Below are 27,101 nucleotides of genomic sequence, written 5' to 3' on the forward strand. Positions count from 1 at the left end.
TTTCAAATCAATAACTGATTTGTTCTGTACCACTTTTGATGGATTCCTGGGACGAAGTCATATACTTCCGGGTGCTGTGTTCGAAGTCAATGACGTCACCATACTAGTTATTTTTAGAACAGTTGTGCCAGAGTTGTGCGTGATGTAATCAAGGGCTTGTTGACAACACTGCACTGTCAATACCGCCAACGTGTTATTGTCTGACTCTACCGGCCACGTGTAGGGAACCACATCATGACGCGAAACACATAAATACAGGCTTGAACTACTAATAAAGTCACTTTCTTTCGGAGCGCTAAGAAGCAACTTCGACTTTTGACAAGTTAGTTTGAGATATCGACAACTTCAATATTTTTTATCATCATTCATTACATTACCATTATTTTGAACATTTCCTTGGATACCGTTTCAAAACAAAATAACATGGGACTTTATTTATCAAAAATTGCGGACGCCATCAGTAACTGGTCGACTTCACAGGCTCGTATCTTAATGCTTGGTTTAGATGCAGCTGGTAAGTGCAACATTTTATTTTTTTCTGTCTAGTGTATATGTGTGTCCGCTCGAGAACACCTTTAGACCTATCTCTGGTACACTCATTTGTACAAAATCAGAGTTATCATGTATTTCGATCTAAAGTAAATTGTATTTGTAACAGAATCTATCAATAAGCGTTCTTTTAGAAATCGAGAAGTGGCATCATAAGGTGTTCAAAATTAACTTATCTCGTAATGTTACATTATGTGCCTATATAGCCTGTGAGTTTGAACGATCAACACTTGCAAGTATTACCCCGATTTCAAACTTTCAACTTTTTGATGAATGCTCGCATTCTCACTTTAAAAGTGAAGTGATGAAAAAAACGCTATCTTCCTTAATGTGTCCCTTTGGTTCGTTCGTTTGTAGACCTAAGTACCAAAGTTCAAAGTTATCCGAGTCTAGGATGATATCAACGAACAACTTGAAAAAAGCAGGTTTCATCCTGGTAATTGCATTTGCGTCGTATCCTCATAACAGTCCATTTTGCTCATTTCAGGTAAAACAACGATTTTGTACAAGATAAAGTTAAACGAAACCGTTACTACTATACCAACCATTGGTTTTAACGTAGAGACCGTCAGACCAAAGAAAGGTCTTGAATTCACTGTGTGGGACGTTGGCGGCCAGGAAAAAATCAGAGCTCTGTGGAGACATTACTATACCGGTACTGATGGTAAGACAGATAATTTTTCGTTGTATCATGAATATATGTGCCTGTCAGTCTGTCTGTCTGTCTGTCTGTCTGTCTGTCTGTCTGTCTGTCTGTCTGTCTGTCTGTCTGTCTGTCTGTCTGTCTGTCTGTCTGTCTGTCTGTCTGTCTGTCTGTCTGTCTGTCTGTCTGTCTGTCTGTCTGTCTGTCTGTCTGTCTGTCTGTCTGTCTGTCTGTCTGTCTGTCTGTCTGTCTGTCTGTCTGTCTGTCACTATAATCAATCACCAAACATAATAGAACAGTGACAGTCTACATTGTTCTTCGTCTTCGGTAATTACTGAAGGCTCCCTTATCCACGTTGTTGTGCTGTTCATGGTCCAATGTGATGATTCAACATATTAAAACAGCGTCTTTCTTTCTTTATTAAATAGGTCTCATATTCGTGGTAGACAGTTCTGACCGTCTACGATTTTCTGAAGCGAAGGAAGAGTTGTTTGGTATTCTAGAAAGTGACGAGATGACAAGAGGTGCTCCGGTCGTTGTACTTGCTAACAAACAAGACTTACCAGGTATGTACATGTATGAGTTTCATTATTCCAACTATACTCATGGTCACAGAATACATTTATTTAGTATTTACAGCTCCTTAATTTTACAATTATTTTGAGTTGAACACTATAATCAACGCAGGGTTCTAGTCTGTAAGGTAAGCCGTGACGGGGCGCCCCCACACATCGGTCAACTCCTCTCCTGTGAAGTTGCCCTCATATTTCTACCCGAAATCTACAGTCAGAGAGAGAGCAGGCCAGCGAGGGCGCCCGGGCGGAGCGACACGACATATCTTACACTTACAGTCTAGGTTCATTACTGTCATTCTTATTCTTATTGCCAACTGTTAACTCTATATACACGTGATTTCTAATGTGAACGCGGTTATAGGGTTGATGGGATATCACCGTATCTCTATCTAAGAATTAATTCCTACAAACTGATCTGTGTAGGTTGGCCTGAACTTTATGTTTGGTTTAAAGCCATACACAGCTAAATAAAACTGACATTTGGACTGATTACTCCTGCAGTTGTCTTATATATCAGTCATTTCTTATACTTATATATATATATATATATATATATATATATATATATATATATATATATATATATATATATATATACATACATACATACATACATACATACATACATACATACATACATACATACATACATACATACATACATACAAATATGCTCAATAACACGCCACCCTATACATTGGAATGATAGCAAAGGGGTGGGGTACGCTAGTGTGAATTATTAAATAGCTGCAATGACTAGGTATATTTTGACAAGTGTTGTTTGTATCTTATTTAATTTTCTCTACATAATGACACTATATAGGCCTAAATTATACGTAACATATGGAATTTGTAATACGAGTTACGAGTACCAGTAAACAACTAGGAGCCACCAAATTGACATATGTGACCTGGTAATGTTTGGGAAAAGCCTTTATGTTATCAAGTGCTGCAGTGATTGTATGAATAGCATACCCTTATCACAAGCCGGTCTATCAGTAATAACTAACGAGCTCCGATGAGTGTTCCAAATAACGAGAGTTTTGAAAATGATAAAATATACAGTTACTGAGATTGACTTTAAAGTTTGTTTTATTCGAATTGTATTGATTTATAGGTGCCAGTAGTCCAGCAGAGTTGATAGAAGCCCTTGGTCTCAGATCACTGCGTGACAACCCTTGGTATGTACAAGGCGCTGTGGCTACAAATGGTGGCGGCATTTACGAGGGACTCAGCGAGCTTGCTAGTATGGTTAAAACATTTAAAAGCAGGAGACATTGAATATCAAAGCTGATAAGAAAGACTTGTATATATGCTTTAATTGCACCAAAGTGAGGCCAGAAAGAGCCGTAAAATGTACGATACGTGTATAGTAGTTCAAATGCACTCAATGCAACAGGTGGTTGCTGATATCATCGTTTGGATTCAATCACATCACATCTATGTAAAACAGATAGGTATGTAACAATATGTGTATTTGTTCTACGTGGTGTGAATTTTCTCACAATATGAGTTCATTTAGAAGCTATGTTTCAATCACCTGTATATAATATACAATTTCGACTTACCTGGCCTAGTGTCCATTACGTCTCAGGAAACAACATAAAATGAATGAATTAGAATTAAGTTTGACAGTAGAGTTCAAACCCAGGCATTTTATTCCCTTTGTTGACCTAAGTTATCAGGAAGTGTAACTATTATAGTTCAAAGTCCTAGTCACCTAGCAAGTGGCCTTTTGGGAATTTCGTGTGAGAGGGCGCTATATAGAGTGTGATTCCCAGCACGTGCGTGCAATAGCGGAACCATTCCGTCTACATCAATATGGACGGCATTATATCTATCTAGAATTTAGAAACTCTCCCAGGAGTTTCCACTTTTCCTTTATGTGTCACGGTGATTTGGTTTTTAGTGTAGATAATTTATATAATTGATGCAGGAAGTCAGTCGTTGTGGTATGTCCGAGGTGACAATGTTGTAGTAACTATAGTGATCGTGACTACAAATTGGTACAAATTTTGCAAAAAGCGAATGGTGGATGGTTTGGAATTCGAATAATATGCATTCCACAAGTAATGGAGACTTCTTTCATATTTTCTTTTGGATAAATTTAGTTTGTAAATATTTGTTTTTTTAAAGTGTTTTCAAAGATATCAACGTTGAACACTACACGTGTATGTAGTCTGAACGTCGGCGATTCCACAAGTTTTTATTTATTACCACCTCTCGTGTTTAGTACATACTAGTTCGTTATCTTTTCACTTAATACCAGAGTTTAATAAGTTCGTTGTACTTGTTGAAACAATGTAATTTCTTTTACTTACACCCCGTTGAGAGGGAATTTTGTAAAGCCATGTTTCCATTGTGTGATTGTAGCATTTATATCTGGTCGGCCTTATTCGTTAAGATACCGTCCATTCTTTTTTGAAACAGTGGTATTGCAAGTAATGAGATACTCTAATTTTTCATCTTGTATGTATACTATACAAGTTGACGAAAATATAGATTAATTCGAAACCTGAACAAAGTATTTGTTTTTAGTCGCTTTAGTTTTCATATGTAGTGATTGTTTTTGTTTGTAAGCTCGTGTCAAAATTGAGTGTTATAATAATGATAACAATTGACATTTTTGTAAATAAAACACACAACGGCATTATTATATTAATTTATCATAGAGTATATACCACGTCGTGTTTTCATGTTGTATTCTTGATTTATGGAATAATACAAATAAGTCTGTTGAAATGCCCGTGTTATATTTCAAGTTGTCAAGAGTTCAATTGCGCCAAGTCAAAGTCATAAAATACGTTATAATCCTTGAGCGAGTTATTCTTCTCTCGACTAAGGTGCTTTTTATGTCTGTGCATATACCTTGGGGGACCAAGAATATCTATGGTCTGTGCACAGATAAGTTTCTTACTTGTCTATGGTCTGTGCACAGATAAGTTTCTTACTTGTCTATGGTCTGTGCACAGATAAGTTTCTTACTTGTCTGTGGTCTGTGCACAGATAAGTTTCTTACTTGTCTATGGTCTGTGCACAGATAAGTTTCTTACTTGTCTATGGTCTGTGCACAGATAAGTTTCTTACTTGTCTATGGTCTGTGCACAGATAAGTTTCTTACTTGTCTATGGTCTGTGCACAGATAAGTTTCTTACTTGTCTGTGGTCTGTGTACAGATAAGTTTCTTACTTGTCTGTGGTCTGTGCAGGCAATGAAATCTTCTTCTGGCGTTGTTAGCACGGTTGAGAACATAACAGAGGATTCCTCGACATTTCACTACAAGTACTGAACAACATTGACTCATTTACATATTACATCTGAATACCAGGTTTAAGTTCTGCCAATGGCAAGTGATGGTTAAGAATACTTCAATAACATAGTGCTTCGAAGATCTTTCACATTTTAATTCCCCTTCTTCCTTTCAAAAACAATTGTGCTACAAATCCCAATGTGAAACATTATTGCAATGTCCAACCGAGAGATATGTTGAAAGTTTGAAATAAGAACTGCAATATTTATTTACACCCCATAAAAACTATCCATATCAACAATTAGATACACAGAAAATAGCAGTTTTACCAGATAGATAGAACGAGTACTGCAAGTGTTTGTGTACACCTGTAGACATGAAGTAATACCCAGCGATACAAATGACGTCACATGCAGAATACGTTTGAAAAATTCACATGAAAACAATGCTTCAATATCGATGTAAGAATACATTTCTATTTAAAAAGAGTGCATCTGGGATGTTAGTTAATCTTGGCCCGGTCTTTGTTCTTTATTGTCTTTTGTCAGAATTCGGACAGTTTTATGTTTAGTGACAATCTCGTGTAATCGTCTTTTCACTTTCTGTGTAGCCCTTCCTTCTTTTTCGATATTGTCGAGAGACTGGTTTCTTGCTTGTATTTGTTGGATGACTGCCGGTAACTTTGGTTCACTGACCGGATCTAAGTCACAAAATGGTAAGGAGGAGTACACGGACAACTGAAAAATACGAACGCCATAGAGACATGTCATGATCAATATGTATACATTTCTATGTTAACTTATTGTGTATCTATATTTGTGTGTGAATTGCATATACAGTAATTAGCAGTCATTGTTGCCAATGATGACAAACATATTCGAACTAAAATTCCTTCCTTGTCTGCTTTAATACACCATAATGTCAACGTCGATCCCATTTATGTACAACGTGGTTACAAGATTGACTTCTTGAGAGCATGTAACTTATATACAATGATGGAGAACAGTGTAAAGTGTTTCCCCTCCTATATGCTTCCTTAGATAAATCATTGTTTTAAATTCGCACAGTCTGGTACATGGGTATAGGAATCAAAGAATCCGTTTTCACCCTAGTATAGAAAAGACCACCCCTAGCGGTCGGAAGATTTACAAACCATAACTTATAGACTCTTACCTGGTGAGCATTCTGTCTGATTTCTGGCAACAATGGCGGCATCTTATGTCTTGTTTTAGGTTTGTACGACTTGCCAAGAATACTTGAAGCACCCTTATCAGCTGCCTTATCGGAATCATCTTCACTAGAATCAGTGTCTTCGACCACCTCTTCACCAGACACCCGTTTGAAGAGACTGTCAATGTTAGTAGCTTTGCCAAGAGTTCTTCGTGCAGCACATAACAGTAGAATGTTACGTGCAAGACTGAAATGAAATAAATGGGGAAAATGTGATGCATTGGACCAGGTTGCGATGATATAGAAACAAATTCCTACACATCACAAAACAACGAGGAAAGGGTAGTATGCTTGGGATCAGCAAAACAAGAGAGTGGATCAAAGGTTACATCAAAAGTTGAGATTATAAATGGATTACATCGGACATCGCATGGATATTCAATCTACGATGAACGAAAATTCCAACTTGTGAATAACTGTAAAACTGAATACATTTCAATATGATTTCATAAACATAACTTTCACAAAATGGTGTCATAGATTCGTATGTAAGTGATGCATATCCTCGTGTCAAAATATTAACCATACATGTGTATGTCACTAGTTTAGTCCGTTGTTTATGACGTACTGTAGAAATGTAAATGTTGAAAACGTGTTTGTTATACACAAAGGGTAAGTTTTGATGGCAATTAATTTTTTCAAATTTCAACTCACTTCCAACGTGGCCTTGTACCGCCATTCAATACTTTGAGAGTGATAGCAGATGCAACACGTTTGACGTCACCAGGTAGTCTCCTAGGCACCTTTTCAGGAATTATGGGATCTGCTAGTTTATCCCAACCACCCTTCTGACCAAAAGTACCTATAGATGTGATAAAGGGTGAAACTGGTCAACTTGATGAAAAGTACGGATGCGCTTAAAAAATCACCAAAGGCGCCTTATCAATGTGTATGTACAGACTAGGTATGGACATTGAAAGATTCAATGTAATATGAAATTACTAGTATCTCAGACAACCAACACTGGAGTAACAAGGATAACTTCATACAAATGTACATGATTCTAGCTTATCGATTCTCTCTTAGATCCCATCATCAGTCTACATTTCTTACATTCATATGCAATCAGACAGTCAACCAACCAACCAACCAACCAACCAACCAACCAACTAACCAACAAATCAACTCAACCGCTCACCAATCAATCTATCAGCTACCCACCCACCAATAAATCTCTCTCAGATTCAAAACTATCAAATAAATTAAGTGTCGGTTAGTCAGTTAGTCGGTCGGACAACCAGTTTGTAACTCAGTCAGTCAGTCAGTCAGTCAGTCAGTCAGTCAGTCAGTCTGTCTGTCTGTCTGTCTGTCTGTCTGTCTGTCTGTCTGTCTGTCTGTCTGTCAGCCATGCAGTCGGTCGGTCGGTCAGACATGCCATGGAAGTGTAATTGGGTTGTACTTCCATGGTCAGACAATGGCAATCAGTCAGTCAGTCTGTCATCATAAACAAGCGGTTCTTTGGTTGTCTTCATATGTAAATTTAATTCAAGACGTAATGTACAAAGATACTGTGAACCAAAACAAAATGACAAAAAAAGTAATGATTATACGTAAAAAGAAAAATATATAGATAGACAAACACTACTCCTATTTATCGGAGTTTTCATCAATTTTCATACTTACCGATATACCGTCCACACAACGTCCATAGTCTGACAGAACAATCCGTACTAGATGTAATGATTAATTCTTTCTCTTCAGCATATTCCACATGATTAACAGCCTGTAGATGGGCCCGGTATGCATTCAACTTGAGGGGTTCCTTTACAGTTTCTTCTGGGTTTGTGGATGGTGGAGGTTTGGGTAGATTCTGTTGATACTTTGATTGTGTTTGCAGTTTACTGCGCAGTTCCATCAGTCCATCAGGTTTGAGGTATGGGAAACGACTCGCCCGTGTTTCATGATCTATTTTGCGAATTGCATTTTCCTTGATGCAGTACTCACTGATATCCCAAACCTGTGTGGTGACGAAATGTAACTTTTAGGGGGACGATATAATATAGTATTGTGTGACTTGGAGGAGTAGTGTACAAATGACAATAGCGTATTGGTTATGGTGGATTGGTCTTAATTTATATGATCAAACCGCCTCAGATGCAAAGAAATCTCCACCATATATGCATTAACACTGTACTGTCATCGTGTCTTTCATGTTATGTGCTGTGCTGTATACAGTATACAGTACTTTATCGTGCTGCTACAGATGATAAGATCAGTATTATCATTAACCAATTGAATTTGGTGTGATGTCTCAAATTAACCAATCGATGTTTGTATGATATGATTGATATCTGCGATATATATTTCTCTGAAGATATGATACCAATACACCCAGTACTTGGGTACAAATGTTCAACAAATGGTTGTGTTATAATGATGACATGTTGGGTGTAAGTTTACACATGCCATGATACATTACTAGTCCAATGTATTGATCCAAACTCTGTCAACACAGGGTGACGACTTAATGGACCCATGGTATCACCAGTTATGATATACTTACCATGACGTAACCCATGGTATCACCAGTTATGAGATACTGATTAGTGGAGTCTGTAGTCATTGCCAGAACAGATTCATTCTTTCGATGAGTGGCAAGGAACTGTCCCAACAATCCACCCTTGTGATCGATGGACCAAGCCCGTACCCAGCCTTCAGCACCGGTAGCCATCAATGTTGCAGTCTCCTTGTCCTGCTCTCGGGCTTGTAAGAATAATATCTGTAGAGAAAAAAAATCACACTTTAAAAACCCAATATATCTGGCAACATGACATGGATTTCCTTTTTACACCACTTTCCCATTCTTTCTTACTGGAGTTGACAATCTTGGGCAAACGTTCTGCTGCAAAATGGACACTTTTGTAGCGTTCCTGAAGTCCTTATTAGTGGGAAGTGGCAGCGCCATATGTAGTAGTATTGTCGTGGTCTCTTTATAGATGAGGGCGACCTCAGTAAAATCGATCTGCACTGCTAGGATAATCTTAGAATAGGTGGGACAGGTCGGTTTTGATGAGTTCGTCCTCGTTTGTACAAAAACCCCAGACTAGAGATGTGGCAAAGCAGAGGCAAACATCTGCTCCCATAACCTAGGGCTAGGGAACAAAGGTAAGCATCGATATTTAAATTGTGGTAACATAGTCATACACTAGAGAGCTATCGCGATTATTAATTTTGTCACGAAAACTGACTAATATTAATATGGTTAATCCTAGCATTTATGTACCTTGTAACCTTAATGATCGCTTAGATAAAGTTTCTTACCTTGTCAACCGAAGCTTCGTGCTTTCTCTGAAACTCAGCATAACTTTCTGAACTGATGCGATAGAAATCTTGACTCGATCTCCCACTCTGAGCACTATCTGTTCTGTCCTGACTCTTCGTACTGGTAGTATCGTCAGATGAATTCGAGTCATCGGATTCACCACCACTGCTATCTTGGTGTGGATCCGTAGCGACTATACGTCCCTGATTGTTTATCGCTGGCAGTATTGTATTTGTAGCTAAATCCTTCTTCACACTTTCCTTTCCAGAATTCTTAAATTCTTCTCCACTTTCACCGTTTTCTGCAATACTTTTCGGTTGTTTTAAGATCGAGCGTAAACCCATGTTTTCAGGTTCCTTAGACGTAACGCTTGCCGTACTGGTTTTAGTTTCTAGTTTCCGAGTGTCTCTTTCAGAAAGTCCTGTGGCACTCTTTTCTCTCCCCATCGGTCGCACAGGAGAGACCGGCGTATTTAGACGACCAGTTTGTGGCTTTGTACCTTCCATAGCATTCATACGTGACAACATGTGACCTGTTTCTAAGGACCAGATAATGATATCACCATCGTATGATGACGTACCCAAGTGACTCGGTCCGTAGTAAGCCAATGACAAAACGTCATCTTTGTGCCTGATTGGTAACTGTCGGACATCGTCGTCATCTTGTAAATCGCTGCAACATAAAAAAAGTGTAAATATCAGAATATGACGAAGCGCTATATAAAAATAACTTGCAGAAATCCAAAATAATGACTAACATAAAAGTGACTGATTGGTTGGTAAATGGTGGCCACCTTTTTGTTTTAGAAAGGCCAATCCGTCATATCTCCTTTAAAACAACCGACACTCTAACCGAGGTATTTTGGAAGCATTTCGCCTCTTTTGGATTTAAAAAAACCCTTACCTATTGTATCAAAAATGTACAATATGCAAGCTATCATTTTTCTACAAATAATTAATTACAATGTATAAATAACTCACATATACGTGGTGAGTCTTCTGTTCCAACCAGTTGTAATAATCTTCTGTCTGGGACATACAATTCCCGTTACCTGAAAATGGCAGGGAAAATGAATGAAAATTATCCGGTGACATATGATACAGATTGAATATTATAGTACCTAATATTTTTAACTCAACCACTGTGGGTGTACTTATTCAAAACTTGGTTCTCAATCTTAAATTGAATTTAATTAATTAACTTAAGTTGTCTTTATAACCATCCACAACTCGATGTTTAGAGGCAAACACCCATGATCATCATCCAAGAATCACCAACTTCTAGTTCTTATTAAATTCAATTCGATGCGTTAAGGTTTTCTGAAAGTTAACCCATAAAAGGGGGGGGGGGAGGAGATACAACAGAATCCAAACAATGTACCGAAGAAGACATTGACACGTGGAAACGAGATGTAAGTAAAATGCGATGAATGTTGCCAATATCTGTGCTGTAAATATGAAAACTTGGTACCGTTAATACTTTTCAGTATTTATATATATGTGATACCAAACTTACTTCGTAACTATCGAACACTTCTAATTCCCTCAGACAAGCACCATTATTGAAGTTCCAAATTTTCACCGTACCATCTCTAGCTCCGGTGATGAGACGACGTTTACTCGGGTCATAGGTCATAGCTGTGATTTCAACACTTCGTTCGGCACCTCGTTCCATAGTTTTGTGAGCTGAAAACTGTATGGTTTTAGTTCCTGTATCAACGTCCCATACACTGACGATAGAATCATCACAGGCACTTACAACTTGATTAAATAAGTCGTTGTACAGGGAATAACGTACAGGTTTGTTGTGTGATGTAGGCTCTCCGATCTCAGCTTCGTCCGCTTTCCTTTCAAACAATCCCAACTAAATAACATCGAAAAATTAAAAAAAATGAACAAGTTTAGATTAATTTGAATAATAAAACTGTGTTGTAATTTCAAATGTATCAACACACACTTTTGTTCCCAAAACCCTTGATATGTACCTTAAATTCTACACTAAACTGGCCTACTTCAGTCTTTTGTCAACCGATTGACCGACTATTCGGCTCACTCTAAAAATTTACTCGGCTCACTCTTTTCGATAATGGATAATAAGACTAAACTAGTGTGCAGCCGAAAATTGTATGTGAATTTTTTTTTCTTCAAATTTATGTTTATGTAACAAACGTTGACTTCATTTTGATACAATGGTGTTGTAACAATGTAAGTTATTCATTTTGTGAGCAAAGTTTTGATCTATTACTACAATGGTAGCTTTTGTCATGAAGTTCAACAAATAGGAAACCTAGACCTCAAAACTCTGTAGTGATCTTAGCATTAACAGACCCTGTGTATATTCATATTGAAAGTTCAAGTCCATACGTACCATGTTAGTTCCAAGTATAAGAGAACCATTCCTTGGGTTGTAACATAAGGTGTTAATGAGATGAGGTCCCATATGTACATTTCTACCAGCGACAGTCTGTAAACATGTCTGGTCTCTCATATCCCATACTTTGATTTGCTACAAGAGATTAATCATTCAAATTACTGCAACTGAAATTAACACAGTGCTAAATTATGAATTTACATGTAAAACAACAAAAATCTCCGTATTTCATAGAATGATCAGTGAACTCATAGACATGGTGGAGTATTACACGTACTTAATACTGTATGCCAAGTTTGAAAATTTAGGATTTTTTTCTTTTATATATAGGGCTTTCCAACTGTGCTCAAAGAGCTTTACAATCATTACCCCCGGCACGGACCTATAGTGCCACAACGGCCTTTTATAGATCGTCAACTCTCTGCGAGCATATAATCCATAAGAGCTGAGATTACGAATTGAAAGTGAATGGTCTTATTACACGTGTAAGTAAAAGTTAAAATTTTGCTTCTTCAAATTGAATCGTGATCACTGAAGAATAAATTATATATATATAATATATGTCTGTGTTTCATTACTATAAAATTAGAAATGAATCGAACATGTATCAATGTGACTGTCGAAAAAGACAAAATCTGTGATAACGAAGCGTTTCACAACGTGCATGTAACAAAACAAAATCTGGATGTGGTGCAGAAATATAACTAAATAAAGATTAAAAGATGGCTAAAAAAAGCAAGGAGAAGATTAATACCTTGTCTTTAGCCACACTTATAATTTGGCCATTGTTTCCGTTCAGTGTGATATGCATTATAGCTGAATTATGACCCTTCATTACAGCCGTGGCTTTGGTTGTCACGTACGGGTTCCAAAATCGGACTGTTCGGTCCATTCCACCCGTTACTGGCAAAGAAGAACAAAACACGCGACTCTTAATTTTCCAAACGTGTCATATTGAAAGTGTAACTAGTATTAAACTAGTAATAAAATAATATTTTATGAATGTGTCATATTCTTTCGGTAGGCTTATCTTCTTCACACGTTATTTAATCCCAAAATGGTCGTTGCACTTGTTGAGGGTTGAGTTGAAGAAATCCCAAATTAGTACCAAGTAATTTTTTTTAACACAATCAACAACATCAGCAAGACAAACAATAACAACATCTCCGAAATTAATCTTGTTCGTCGTTGTCTGTGATAACAAGTCTGCGTTAGAACGACAAAATCATAACAGCATTCTGGACTTATCGATCGAATTTGACAAATGTAAGAGATATTCAAAAGAAACTCTTATTTTTCCACATTATAGCAATAAATGTAAATTATATTTTGGGTTTGACGTACCAATGACATTCCATTCCTTAGAATACTCAAAACATTGAAGGCCTTTACGAATCCTAAAAATTGAACCCCTGAAATGATAAAAAAAATGTTACAGAAGGTGTGAATGTCGAAATACCATGGTCACGTGTTCATATCCTCACAACTGTTTTGACGATTTTGCTATCTGCTTATCGAGCAACGCCTTTTGTGTCAATTGATATATATTTAATTCCATTTTTTGTTGCAAAGTTACCAAATAATAGCGTGGTCCTGAGCAAAGTAAATGATTATTTTCAGAGCTGTAGTTTGATAACTGTCAATAGCTGAGGTAAGTTCTACCGTTGATTGACATATAGGCAAACCTGTCATGATAAATGTGTGTATCTTTGTTGGCAACACACACACACACACACCAATACCGTCACAATCATACTTTTGAAAGAAGGCTGTTGCTACAACATTTACAATCAGACAACCTTTTAATGTCTTCACTAGCAAGCACATACTTTTTCCGTAATTATTTGACATATTGCAATTAATTGTGGACGAGAAATGCACAATAGCCATTATCAATGAATATTTAGATAATAAAATAAATGATCGTGACTAGATGTAGACACATTTCCATAACGATTCCCAGTCTATCTTGTTATCCATTGTAGTGCAGTAATTCAACAGATGCAGCCAACGAAGCTGTTATCGTTCAAAAAGCTGTTCGTACACGATGTTTCAGTGGACGGGCATTTTCCAAGCTTGGCCAGAGGGAGGGGAAAAATGGCCCGGTATTTCAGTGGGCACCATACATTTTAGCTGTAAGATATGGGGAAAGGGAAAGGCAGTGGGCAATGCGGGCAGTTTTCGATATTTTGTTACTATTTTTTTTTTTTTTACAATATTCACAAGATGTAAATTAATTATGTAATACAATAATTGATTTTTTACCATGTGTGTCATCGAAACTGGCGAGACAGTGCATTGAGATTGCAACAAAATCTAATATGACAACTGTCAATACGTATATGTTAGAAGAAGAAACTGTTTTGTTGTGAGTACTGTATATCAATTAGCATCCTGAGTAAATGTAACATTAGGGCTTCAACGAATAGTGGACAGAGGCCATTTGTCTGGTAGAGGGTAGCGGAGGGAGGGGAAACCTTGGCGAAAATTGCGGAGAGCGGGCAGTGGGAGGGCAAATCTGGCGGGAGGACATGTCGTGTAATATCGCAGGGGGGGGGGGGGCAGATACGAACACCTTTCACTTTCCCCTCCAATCTTGAATCAAACGTAAAATTATGTAAAAAGTGTTTATTAGCTATGTTTTAACTTTCTGTAATAATTTCAGAAAAATGACTCGTTGGCTGCACCTGATATCAATTTAAAGGCGTGATCATGCATTGTCACAACATACGTTTTCTTTCTGTCGACACTTCCAGTGAACATGGAGTTTTCTGACGTGGTAGCACATGAAATGACAGACTGTAAATTGGGACAGTATTGGACTTTCCGTACCCAATCCTCGTGCACGTTCTAAAAAGAAGAAAGCAATTCAGAATCAAGACAAGGTGACAATGTTGTCCTTAAATTTGGTGAAATGACGTACAGTAACTAATACCAGATCAATAAGGAAGTACGTTTACATTCGTATAAAGTCATTTAATGCTCGCGTTTTCCTCAAGATTTTAATCTCCAACTATTGTTTTCACTTTGCAAAGTTCGTAGATAGTTTATACCATTTACTTTTCGCATTTGTGTTATGTTGTTGTCGTCACGTTTATTACTGGATTGTGTACGGATGTGATTGCACGTACCTTTAATATCCACTTTAATGTGTTTCTTTATGTGTTTTATGTTATTAGTTGTTTACGTGTAAGAGACCAACTCACCAGATATCTGATAGCACGTATTCCTTTCACACCACCCTTTAGGATTTCATGGAAAGGTACTCTTCTACAGCCAACTGAGGGCAAAAAACAAACAAACAAACACGTAGGTTTGTATTGACTAATAACAATAAAAAGATTTCCATTTTTGAAATATGTACGTTTACCCCATGACATGTTCAATAATTATTTCAGTTTAAGATACTCCAGCATATTAAATCATGGACCCTGTTGGTGGAGGGTCTATGATTTCATATACTCCAGCATATTAAATCATGGACCCTGTTGGTGGAGGGTCTATAATTTCATATACTCCAGCATGAGGGTCTATGATTAACGTGGTTACAGAAAAGTCTAAAGTATTATATTAAAATATTAGCACTTCTCCTGAGAGCACATGAATACACATTCAATCAAATTTCCGCTCATTACACAATTTTAAATTTAAGATGAAATTAAAAGCCCTGCAAACCCATCGTCCTTTAGATAACTGAATACATGTACTAGGTATAAGTGAATTTACCTCCTTTGGCATTCTGAGAGCCAAACAATGCCGAACCCAACGCTTCTGTAAACACGAATGCACAAACATTGCCTCCCGAGTCACCAAACGCTAACACAGCGTTGTTCATATTCTTTATGTCATACCTAGAACAAAAGGCGTAAAAAGATAAACAAAAGTCGACGATAACAGTAAAGTTGTAATCTGTATCATCATCATCATCATCATCATCATCATCATCATCATCATCATCATCATCATCATCGTCATCGTCGTCATCATCATCATCATCATCATCATCCTAACTACACTACTATTTTAAATTCTTCTTATAATAGATAAGAATACAACTGGAAAAAGGTTTGCTAGTGATCGGTTCTATGTAAAAAAAATATATACACGGACATGATTAGCTTCACTATCGAAGGTACATTTTCTAATACAAAGTTAGATCTCATTCGCCACAAACGAATATATTCATATACGTTGGTATAGATGTCGCTATTTGATCGTTCATGGCTGCAAAATACTATAGGTAATAGCTATTTCGAGATCTTGACATGAGAAACATTTATTTCATGACCACTGAGATATCACTCATGTGTTACTGGAGGAAAGTAAGTAAATCAAATCGTACTAAAGTTGAGTAAAATCAATACCATATTGCACTCACTGTGCGAGTATTTTGCTACATATGACCTGACGAAATACATAAAATTGGGTTTCTCAACTGATACAGTCCATAGTTGACACTGTCGGATGACATCACATGAAATAGATAGACTCTAACTTACCAATAATCCATACACAGAGGAGCATGTTCCATTCCCGACACTTGGAATACTTTATCAAATTTACTTGCATTGACGTCATAAAAACCTGATAAAGAAATACAAAGAGTTAGTTTGTTTGGTATGGAACAATAACACCACCTATTGTTTGGTATGGAACAATAGCACCACCTACATTTTCACCAACATACTGAAAAACAGTACATTTTTGTATGATAGTATTAAATATTGTTTGTACTTACATAAATCTCTTTCCGTGGATGACATAGCTATCATATTGATGTTTGGCATGCATATCATGTCCGTTATCCACATTGGTTTCACTTTGTCTCTTGGTTGCTCCAACTGAAACACAATTATATAGAAAAAGTAATATAACGTGGGGACATTATATATATATATATATATTGGCGAAAGAAGAATGAAATTATATGTATATATATATATATATATATATATATATATATATATATATATATATATATATATATATATATATATATATATATATATAGTTTTGGTAGTACTGGAACTCTTTCTTGGGTGTAACTCGGAGTTTCACGCATATTGCGATCATCAGACACTCATCAGAGTGTCTGATGATCGCAATATGCGTGAAACTCCGAGTTACACCCAAGAAAGAGTTCCAGTACTACCAAAACTATTACGCTCTGCCACTGCGGTATAGAGCACTGTCTTATAGCAGATTGATACTCACCGAGTTATATATATATATATATATATATATATATATATATATATATATATATATATACCATATATATATATATATAGTTCTGGTAGTACTGGAACTCTTTCTTGGTTGTAACTCGGAGTTTCACGCATTGTGCGATCATCAGACAACTCGGGAGTTGTCTGATGATCGCACAATGCGTGAAACTCCGAGTTACAACCAAGAAGAAGTTCCAGTACTACCAAAACTATTACGCTCTGCCACTGCGGTATAGAGCACTGTCTTAGCAGATTGATACTCACCGAGTTATATATATATATATATATATATATATATAACTCAAACAAACAAACAGCTAAACAGACATATATACATACAGACATATATACAGACAGACAGACAGACAGACAGACAGACAGACAGAGAGAGGAAGTAATTCTAGAATGTCAACGTCAAGTTCATGACGGATAGGAAACTCTTAAACTTACAGTGACCGACCGTAAATTGGTCATATCGAGGGTCCAAAAGTTGACGACCCCTTCCTTGCTGACAGTAATATACCGTCCAAACGAATGGTCAGATTCATCAGCTACACTGCCATGACGATGAGTTACCGTTGGCAAAAATTTAATACTGCTTATCATGTCTCGATGGTTGCTATGTGAACAAAATAGGAACATCCATGTATAAGTGAAATCGAACTTATAATTTTGATTGTCTCATAAAATCCATATTGCAGAATTGCAGAGGTTACAGAATACTTTTAGAAGGAGAGTGAAAATCAGTTTTCAATCACTGCAAACCATGTTCGTTTTACAGTCTGTTTTGTCATGTATTTGACTTGAATTACTAGGTAGAATAACAACTGTACATTTACACTGTCAATCTGAATCAAATCTGATCAAATAGAAAACTTTTTTTTTTTTTTCATTTTCCGTATTTCACCTCTAATTGTGTTTTTCATTTGTTTTTCATTGTTTGTATGTCGTCTTACTGCTTTCTCTTAATCTATCCTCACTCGGATCAGATGTCTACATCGTGTACTCAGTTCGATATCACGTGACAGTGTAAATACACACGCCATGAATACATTAGTTGTTTTCTCACCTCTGAATTTCTCTCAGTGTCTTTGGGAATGGTACCTTGAGAAGGACAAGAATAAGATGTGAGGACATTTTACTTTGTGTCCTGTAGTTATACACAGATATATTAAAGATAGTTAAAACACCCCCTCCACCCCACCCCCAAAATTGAAAATAATTAATCACCCCTCTATCCACACCCCAAAATTAAAGATAGTTAAATCACCTCTGAGTATCAGAGGTACTAGGTACACAGGGAACCACGCACATCCCTGTAACATTCACATACCTAGGACAGGATTGTGCACATACATTTATCTGTACATGTTCAATGAAGCCACGGGGGGGTGTACCAGCTATGTGTACAATATCCGTGTAAAAGCTCTGCCAACACACTAGGTGTAAACCTATCTAGATTGATGTGTAACTGGTATGCCAACAGCAATGTAACATGGATGTTTAAAATAGCAATGCAGCATAGGTTGTTATAACATCCATGTACACAAGCTTTGTCCCACAGCCATGTGTACCAGGTATGTCAGCATAGCTGCAACGTAGGTATTTCCCATAGCCATGCACCAGCTATGCCAACATTGCTGTAACTGGGGTATTTCCCACAACCACGTGCCAGCTATGTGAGCAATGCTAGTCGGATAAAAGGTTTGTATTATTCCACCATAACTGCTACATGGATGTGCACAATTGTGTGCTAGTGTGTAGTACACAGCTATGGTACTGGAATGTGCAAAACAGTCGTGGCACAGAGGTGGTATTCCACATCAGGCATATTGTTCACAACCATGTACCAGGGCTGTGGAAAAATATACCTTGAATTGTTACGGGGTTGTGATACACACAGCTGGTACATAGCTGTGCTCTTCTTCTTAGCACTAAGATGTGGCCACTGGGTGCTAGGATGTAAAAGGTTCCATGTGTAACTGGTTAACGTTACACCTAACAGAAGATTGTTCGTAATTGATTTGTATTTATAAATTTTGTAGAATATCTTGATTTGAATTTCGCATGTACATACAGTACCGCCTATCACTTAAAGTGTAAATTACTTCAAAATCCTACGTTTTAGTACTTGAAAACCAAAAGAACATGAAACAAACGGAGGATAAAGCCCGCCATTCTTTAATAGACCAGTATGTACCAACTAGCTATATTCTAAACGAGTATGGTAAAGTAATTCAGTGTTAGCAACAGTGCAGAGTTAATTTAGTATGATTGTGAAGTCGTTGTCTTTGAAAACCACAACAAGTGTTGTCTGTACTCGTCTACCTAACATCCAGCACAGATTATCAGGAGTACATATTTTACGGTAATCTTTGAAAATGTTTTCATTTTAAACTAATGTTTTGATATTTTGACTTGACATCAATATGTGAGCTCTACTATGTCTTGGATTTTACTTTGATACCGTCGTAAAAGAATCAGATCTGTTTTGAAGAAATGGTAAAATAGTGATAGTCCCTAGCACAGTTTGTTCTACACAGTGATAGTCCCTATCCCTAGCACAGTTTGTTCTACACAGTGATAGTCCCTAGCACAGTTTGTTCTACATAGTGATAGTCCCTATCCCTAGCACAGTTTGTTCTACATAGTGATAGTCCCTAGCACAGTTTGTTCTACATAGTGATAGTCCCTATCCCTAGCACAGTTTGTTCTACACAGTGATTGTCCCTAGCACAGTTTGTTCTACACAGTGATAGTCCCTAGCACAGTTTGTTCTACACAGTGATAGTCCCTAGCACAGTTTGTTCTACACAGTGATAGTCCCTAGCACAGTTTGTTCTACACAGTGATAGTCCCTAGCAGTTTGTTCTACATAGTGATAGTCCCTAGCACAGTTTGTTCTACACAGTGATAGTCCCTATCCCTAGCACAGTTTGTTCTACACAGTGATAGTCCCTATCCCTAGCACAGTTTGTTTTACACAGTGATAGTCCCTAGCACAGTTTGTTCTACACAGTGATAGTCCCTAGCACAGTTTGTTCTACACAGTGATAGTCCCTAGCACAGTTTGTTCTACACAGTGATAGTCCCTAGCACAGTTTGTTCTACACAGTGATAGTCCCTAGCACAGTTTGTTCTACACAGTGATAGTCCCTAGCACAGTTTGTTCTACAGTGATAGTCCCTAGCACAGTTTGTTCTACACAGTGATAGTCCCTAGCACAGTTTGTTCTACATAGTGATAGTCCCTAGCACAGTTTGTTCTACACAGTGATAGTCCCTAGCACAGTTTGTTCTACATAGTGATAGTCCCTATCCCTAGCACAGTTTGTTCTACATAGTGATAGTCCCTAGCACAGTTTGTTCTACACAGTGATAGTCCCTAGCACAGTTTGTTCTACACAGTGATAGTCCCTATCCCTAGCACAGTTTGTTCTACACAGTGATAGTCCCTATCCCTAGCACAGTTTGTTCTACACAGTGATAGTCCCTAGCACAGTTTGTTCTACACAGTGATAGTCCCTAGCACAGTTTGTTCTACACAGTGATAGTCCCTAGCACAGTTTGTTCTACACAGTGATAGTCCCTAGCAGTTTGTTCTACATAGTGATAGTCCCTAGCACAGTTTGTTCTACATAGTGATAGTCCCTAGCACAGTTTGTTCTACATAGTGATAGTCCCTAGCACAGTTTGTTCTACACAGTGATAGTCCCTAGCACAGTTTGTTCTACATAGTGATAGTCCCTATCCCTAGCACAGTTTGTTCTACATAGTGATAGTCCCTAGCACAGTTTGTTCTACACAGTGATAGTCCCTAGCACAGTTTGTTCTACACAGTGATAGTCCCTAGCACAGTTTGTTCTACACAGTGATAGTCCCTAGCACAGTTTGTTCTACACAGTGATAGTCCCTAGCACAGTTTGTTCTACACAGTGATAGTCCCCAGCACAGTTTGTTCTACAAGAGCACAAAAACAATTGCTCTTGCTCCAGACTCAGTAGATGTCGTCTGCGCCAATTAAAACTTAAGTTGCAGTGAATAAATCTGAATATCAAGTGTGGGTTTATATACACACGTTGTTGAACAACAAGAGTCAGGGATGACGTGATTTTGTGACTGTCAATGATACATGAAGTCAGGAAGTGAATGGCAAGACACAAAATAGACACCATAAGACAGACTGCAGTGCAAAGTGATCTCAACACACAGGAGATATGTTATAAAACTTGTTAAATACTTACGAACTGTCGTAGGTAATCAATGTAAGGGCGGGTAATAAAAACAAACCAGTCATGAAATTAAAATCCAGTATTTACAACACAATGCTAGTATACACATTTTAATGTAAAACGTTTAGGGCTTTTACTTTATGATGGGCCATGGGAAGCATTTATGATTTATTTTAATTCTGGAATATCATTAAAATGGGTTATTTTGGAGAGGACATGCAATGTTACATTGAATACATATTTAGTTTGAATTATTTCACATAAAAAGAATGAAAGGGTACTTATTTACTGCTTTGACATGGATGGATATACACATTACCAAAGCTGACAGTAATGTATGGGCACCTGTGTTCCCTCGTATTTTTTTCAGGTTCGGAAACAAGTAACGCCCTCTGTAGTTGTCATTAGTAAGGATGTATTCAGGATGTAGTGGATGTTTTGACATATCGAGATAGCACTTACAAATTAGCACCCTACTACCCTGCTCTGGCTCATCTAGGGATAACGCCATGTTATGTAGCAATTAAGAAATCTTCAAAACAACCCCCCTCTTCACAATGTGTACACCCCCTCACAATGTGTAAAGCTATAGTACCCCCTCCCCTCACAATGTGTAAAGCTATAGTACTCCCCCTCACAATGTGTAAAGCTATAGTACCCCCCTCACAATGTGTAAAGCTATAGTACCCCCTCACAATGTGTAAAGCTATAGTACCCCCCTCACAATGGGTAAAGCTATAGTACCCACCCCTCTCACAATGTGTAAAGCTATACAAACTATTTCTCAGGAATTAATATAAGTAAAACTTACGTCTTTGAATAGATTATTCATAAGATCTCGTTCCTGATATTCCAATAGCATGTATGACAAGTATTCATCCTGTTGGGAAACAATAGAAAAACATATTTCAGACATTTTCCCTAGTGAAACAATAGACAGATATTAATACTATACGGGCATTGAGGCTACGTATGTTTAGTCTGTAGATCTGTTTGTTACATCCAATGAATCATTTACCAATGTCTTTATTTTTCGTCATGGTGAGAATATAGGTACGGGGAAATATTAGGTTTATCACGTGGGTAACACATGAATCAGTACCTACCCAATCAACGGTGCCGTCACAGTTTGCGTCAACTTTCATAAAAACTATTGCCAGCTGACGATCGTCCACCTGTTTGCAGATAAAAAAAACATATCAAACGTGAATTATCGTAAAACACACAATCACTACACTTTGAAGTGAACATTGCCAAAGAGTATTTAGTTGGACACACTGCATTCATTACCACACGCCGTGTTAGTGTACAATATATAGTATAGAAGAGATAACACGTATTATTAAAGTACCACAGTATGTAAACACAGGTCATAGTTGACCAGATACAGTGTACAAAATACACATGCATACTATACGCTAAAATGTATTCAGGAGGAAATCTGAGTCGACACTGTAGTTAAATATGGAATATGGAGACAGTGGAAATCAATTCTGCGGCGTTTTCTGAATTTATTGGTAACCAAAGTATTGTGTCATAATGACATATGCTACTAGTTAGAGCTATACCAGTAGCTGGGCATGAGTTAACACATTTTTGAAGTTGAAATAGCACAAGTATATTTGAATATGAAATAAAGTAATCGCCGAAGACCATAATGTTGCAGACTATGTAACTTTAACAAGATCTAGAGATAATGCAAGAATAGGAAAGAATCACAGTTAAAGGGGGAACATCCCATTCAGATATATTATTTATAGAGAGAAATTAAGCAATGTAAAACAACATAGTGACCATATATTGTGTTCTGCAGGTGAAGAGATTTTTCTTCAACAACCCAAGATCTACCACACTTTACTGTGCATCAAACAATACCAACGACTTGAATAAACAGAAATCAAGTGAGGGGTTCTGCTGTTACATGTTATTTCTTGATCTACTGTTAAAATGAACACTTTAATAGATCGTTACGGTTAGGAGTTGACACAGCAAATCAGACATGCACATCAATACAAAAATGTTTGTCAAAGGACTTGGAATATTGGGACTTACGTCTTCCTGCTATAAAGCCATGAACATCATGCAATGAAATAAAACAAGTGGATTATGAAGATAGATTAAACGCGTACAATCATACAAAATGTGATTTAAAATACGTCATCCAAACACTATCTCTCATCGCTGTAAACTTCTATTATACAGAAGGTAGTCTACTCGACAAAACAAAACAAAACAAAACAAAACAAAACAAAACAAAACAAAACAAAACAAAACAAATCTCACATCTCGGAGCGTTACAGTCTTTCAAAGAAGACGTTAGACGAAATAAAGTGACCAAAATTCGATGGAAAAGTCTACCGAATATAATTGTTTTTCTTCAGATATACATCTATCACTCGTTACATGTGAGTCTTGCCTGGGTATAGAATACTTAACATAAATACACATATGCGTATATTCTAAATAATCTAACTTTTGTGACACTTTCTCCTAAGCACTTCCTAACTGTCACTGATCGATTACTTACCTGTCCAGCCCCCATGGTTTTCTTCATAGCCTGGCGGAATTCATCTATGTCCAATCCCCCTCCGCCATCTTCGTCAGCTTCCTAGATTGACAAAGTTAGAGGAAATTTGGTGTACAGTTTTTACATTTCAAGATTGTACATGCCGTTTATTTCTAGATGTTAGCACAGTCACTTGTGAGCTAATATTCTATTCCAGGATGATAATATTCTAGTCTAGGATGATCATAATACAAAATAATGACATCATTAGGTAGATACGATATTAAAAAATACCGTTACCGCTATTATGATCATCCTAGACTAGAATATTACCATCCTGGAATAGAATATTAGCTCACAAGTGACTGTCACAGTGGATGTTAGCTATGATTCGGCACAAGGTGAATAATAGTGTGATGTTATACTGTGATTTAGAAATGTTTTTGTTCTCGGTCTTCATTTCTAGCCAGTTCACAGTTCTTTGGTATTGGGGTGTGTGCTAAAGGTGATCTTTACTTTGATGGACAAAACAGAGACTAAAACGACGTTATTGGTTTGGTAGAAGTTGGCCATTAAAGATTGTTATACATTCAATTCTACATACCGTAATAACAGTACAAGTATTGATCAGCTAATCGCTGACTCACTTGTTTACCGTTGAACGTATAAATATTTAATGGCATTGAAGCTGGAAATGACATTAAACGCTGTGAAGATAATAACACCCCCTCCTGACTGTAGCGGTCATTAAAAAGTTCTCAGGTACAGTGTATAGAACGTCAATGTACACAGTAGGTGGTAAATAACCGCTACCTCACCGTGTGAATGCCATGGCTGCATATAATTAAGTCAATTGTTGTCACGGTGCGTACCCTATACCTGCATTGTTTATTGAACCCTGATAGTACCAAACCATTGATGTTGTCATTTTAAATTCACAATAAGGCATATTTTGTTCAAACATGAAATCCCCGAAACATGTGAACCTATACATACAGCATGGCAAGAGGAGACTAGAGAATAAGAGTTTAAGTTTATAATAGGAATTCTTGTTCTTATGCTCTTACCGTGTGTGTGTGTGTGTGTGTGTGTGTGTGTGTGTGTGTGTGTGTGTGTGTGCGTGCGTGCGCGCGCGCGCGTGCGTGCGTGCGTGCGTGTGTGTGTGTGTGTAATTTAGACATGGTTTACTTAGGCTGTCAACTCAATAATATCCTCGAGATGAAATAGGGTGTAACTGTTTTATCTTTATGTTAAGACTATCAAAAATTATACATGTTTCACCTTATCGTTTGCAGTACATGTACTTATAATATACGTCGTGTAGTCCAGCCGCTTCAGTGGTGGCTGACAGCGTGGCACGAATGTCTGTATCTGACAGACTATACGTGTACGAGAGACTGTTTCAAGACGTACGTCAAAGTGTGCATAAACTATAAATCTGTCAATAATGACACTACACTTTCTTTAAATAAGACACAAATCGGAAATTCGATGAATAGTTTATATTCAGTGTTCAAATGTTAGAACCTTTCAAATTACAAGAGTACCTGTGTATGTTGGCTATGAAATTCAGCCTACTGACTCTATATAGGAATTGACTACATCAGTTTACAAGTTACAGAACGTGTTCAGTTGTCAGTTTGGGATAAATTCAAATTTCATCTTTCATCTCGTTCTATACCAGTAATATAATAATATGTAAACTTACATGGTATAGAAGAAAATGCTGATAAAGTAATTTCAATGACGATTCCGAAATTCACAATCAGTGTGAAATACGTCGTTAGTTATTAGAAGTGAATTCACTGCATGCTTGACAATAGGTGCTGGATAACGCCAATTTGACTTCAAAACCGTTCTCACATGAACATTACAATATAACTTTACAACCGTTCTCACATGACCATTACAATTTGACTAATTGCTCAACTGTAAACTCGGCGATTAAATGTCACCCTCCTCCCCACCAGATAGCCATGACATGTCTGTACGTTGTCATTACAATTAAACTGAGCTTTTACATAGTGTACAATCTTTACGTTTGTCATCTTTGTTTATATCTGTAATACAGTTTTGACTTTGAACCCGTAGATGTCACGTTAATGATAGAAATTATCACCATGGCCATACATGGGAGATACCTTTTTTGATCAACTCATTTTCTATGGTGAACCATACATCTAATTACATGCACATACGACAACAGTTGTATAGAGAATGACGATGTTAATACAATGGAATTGTATAGAATGAATGCCATTCTCAATTTCATTATCATATTACGGTGCATCACAAAATCTTCATTGTCTAACGATATTCTGACATTGTCAAGTTTTTATAACTTACTTGTAAGACGATAAAATGATAGCTTGTGACATTGAAATCATCAAACAATTGAACCACTAAACACAGTTAAAGCAAGACTGGCGAACAAGTCTCCATGACAGGTGTGGACGAAAGCTTTAGTTTCACTTTCACAAAATATAAACTGTGAGTAATGGGGCAATAATTACAAATTTAATGTTGATATGCAGTAAACCTACAAAAATATGAGTTAGCTTGCATCAATACTGTAAGTCGCAAGCTAGATATGGGTAACCTTGGTAACTGTGATGAATTGACTTATACCAGGTGCACAACTTACCTCAAATATACTGTGCAACTTACCTCAACTATACTGTGCAACTTACATCAACTATACTGTGCAACTTACCTCAAATATACTCTGCAACTTACCTCAACTATATTGTGCAACTTACCTCAAATATACTCTGCAACTTCTGCAAATGATCATTGTTCATCTCGTCCTCTAGTCTTGCTGCTGCTGGTTTACCACCTTGATATTTTAATCGTTCAGTCGACGGGACCCTGGAAGGCTGTAGATTGACATATTTATTCGGTGAGACCCCACGACTTGGCCCTCGATCAGACCCCCAAGCTTTTCTCGGACCCTCGGGACGTAGAAGTCCCTTAGTCGGACTGGTCGCCACCGAGTCCCTCATCTTTATCGCCCGTCAACAAGGTGAAGGCTTGAACTTGGAAACGTGGCGGATTTGTGTATCCGTAAAGTGAATTATAATAACAGCATTTGAGATGCAATTGTATGAGTTTGAAAGTATTGTGTTTGATGTCAGTTAAAGATCGCCAGTGGTGTTAGTCATACCACTCTAGTCTACACTAGCTAATCCTCAAAATATCATTAAGTATTCATAGGTTTTGTTTTCACTAGCAACGAGAGATGTCCGCTATAGAAGCAG

The 27,101-nt window shown here is 37.3% G+C and overlaps 2 protein-coding genes across 2 annotated transcripts; one reads left to right on the plus strand and one right to left on the minus strand.

Moving 5' to 3' along the window:
• Positions 1 to 299: 299 nt before the first annotated feature.
• LOC144448959 (uncharacterized) lies at positions 300 to 4,411 on the plus strand. Its single transcript, XM_078139350.1, has 4 exons — positions 300 to 514; positions 1,037 to 1,213; positions 1,621 to 1,758; positions 2,885 to 4,411. The coding sequence occupies exons 1-4, from the start codon at positions 424 to 426 to the stop codon at positions 3,046 to 3,048; spliced, it is 570 nt and encodes a 189-aa protein (XP_077995476.1). The 5' UTR covers positions 300 to 423; the 3' UTR covers positions 3,049 to 4,411.
• A 1,112-nt stretch (positions 4,412 to 5,523) lies between these two features.
• LOC144446912 (cilia- and flagella-associated protein 337-like) lies at positions 5,524 to 26,645 on the minus strand. Its single transcript, XM_078136761.1, has 22 exons — positions 26,604 to 26,645; positions 23,866 to 23,946; positions 22,445 to 22,513; positions 22,150 to 22,218; positions 18,177 to 18,211; positions 17,558 to 17,726; positions 16,618 to 16,720; positions 16,379 to 16,463; positions 15,606 to 15,730; positions 15,086 to 15,159; positions 14,611 to 14,729; positions 13,224 to 13,291; positions 12,634 to 12,782; positions 11,877 to 12,014; positions 11,025 to 11,372; positions 10,490 to 10,560; positions 9,509 to 10,181; positions 8,751 to 8,966; positions 7,871 to 8,204; positions 6,902 to 7,049; positions 6,191 to 6,434; positions 5,524 to 5,754 (listed from the first exon to the last, which is right to left on the minus strand). Exons 1-22 carry the CDS (start codon positions 26,643 to 26,645, stop codon positions 5,524 to 5,526), a joined length of 3,591 nt encoding a protein of 1,196 aa, XP_077992887.1.
• Positions 26,646 to 27,101: the final 456 nt, after the last annotated feature.

The sequence above is a fragment of the Glandiceps talaboti genome, chromosome 2, assembly GCF_964340395.1.
Source record: "Glandiceps talaboti chromosome 2, keGlaTala1.1, whole genome shotgun sequence".
NCBI lineage: Eukaryota > Metazoa > Hemichordata > Enteropneusta > Spengelidae > Glandiceps > Glandiceps talaboti.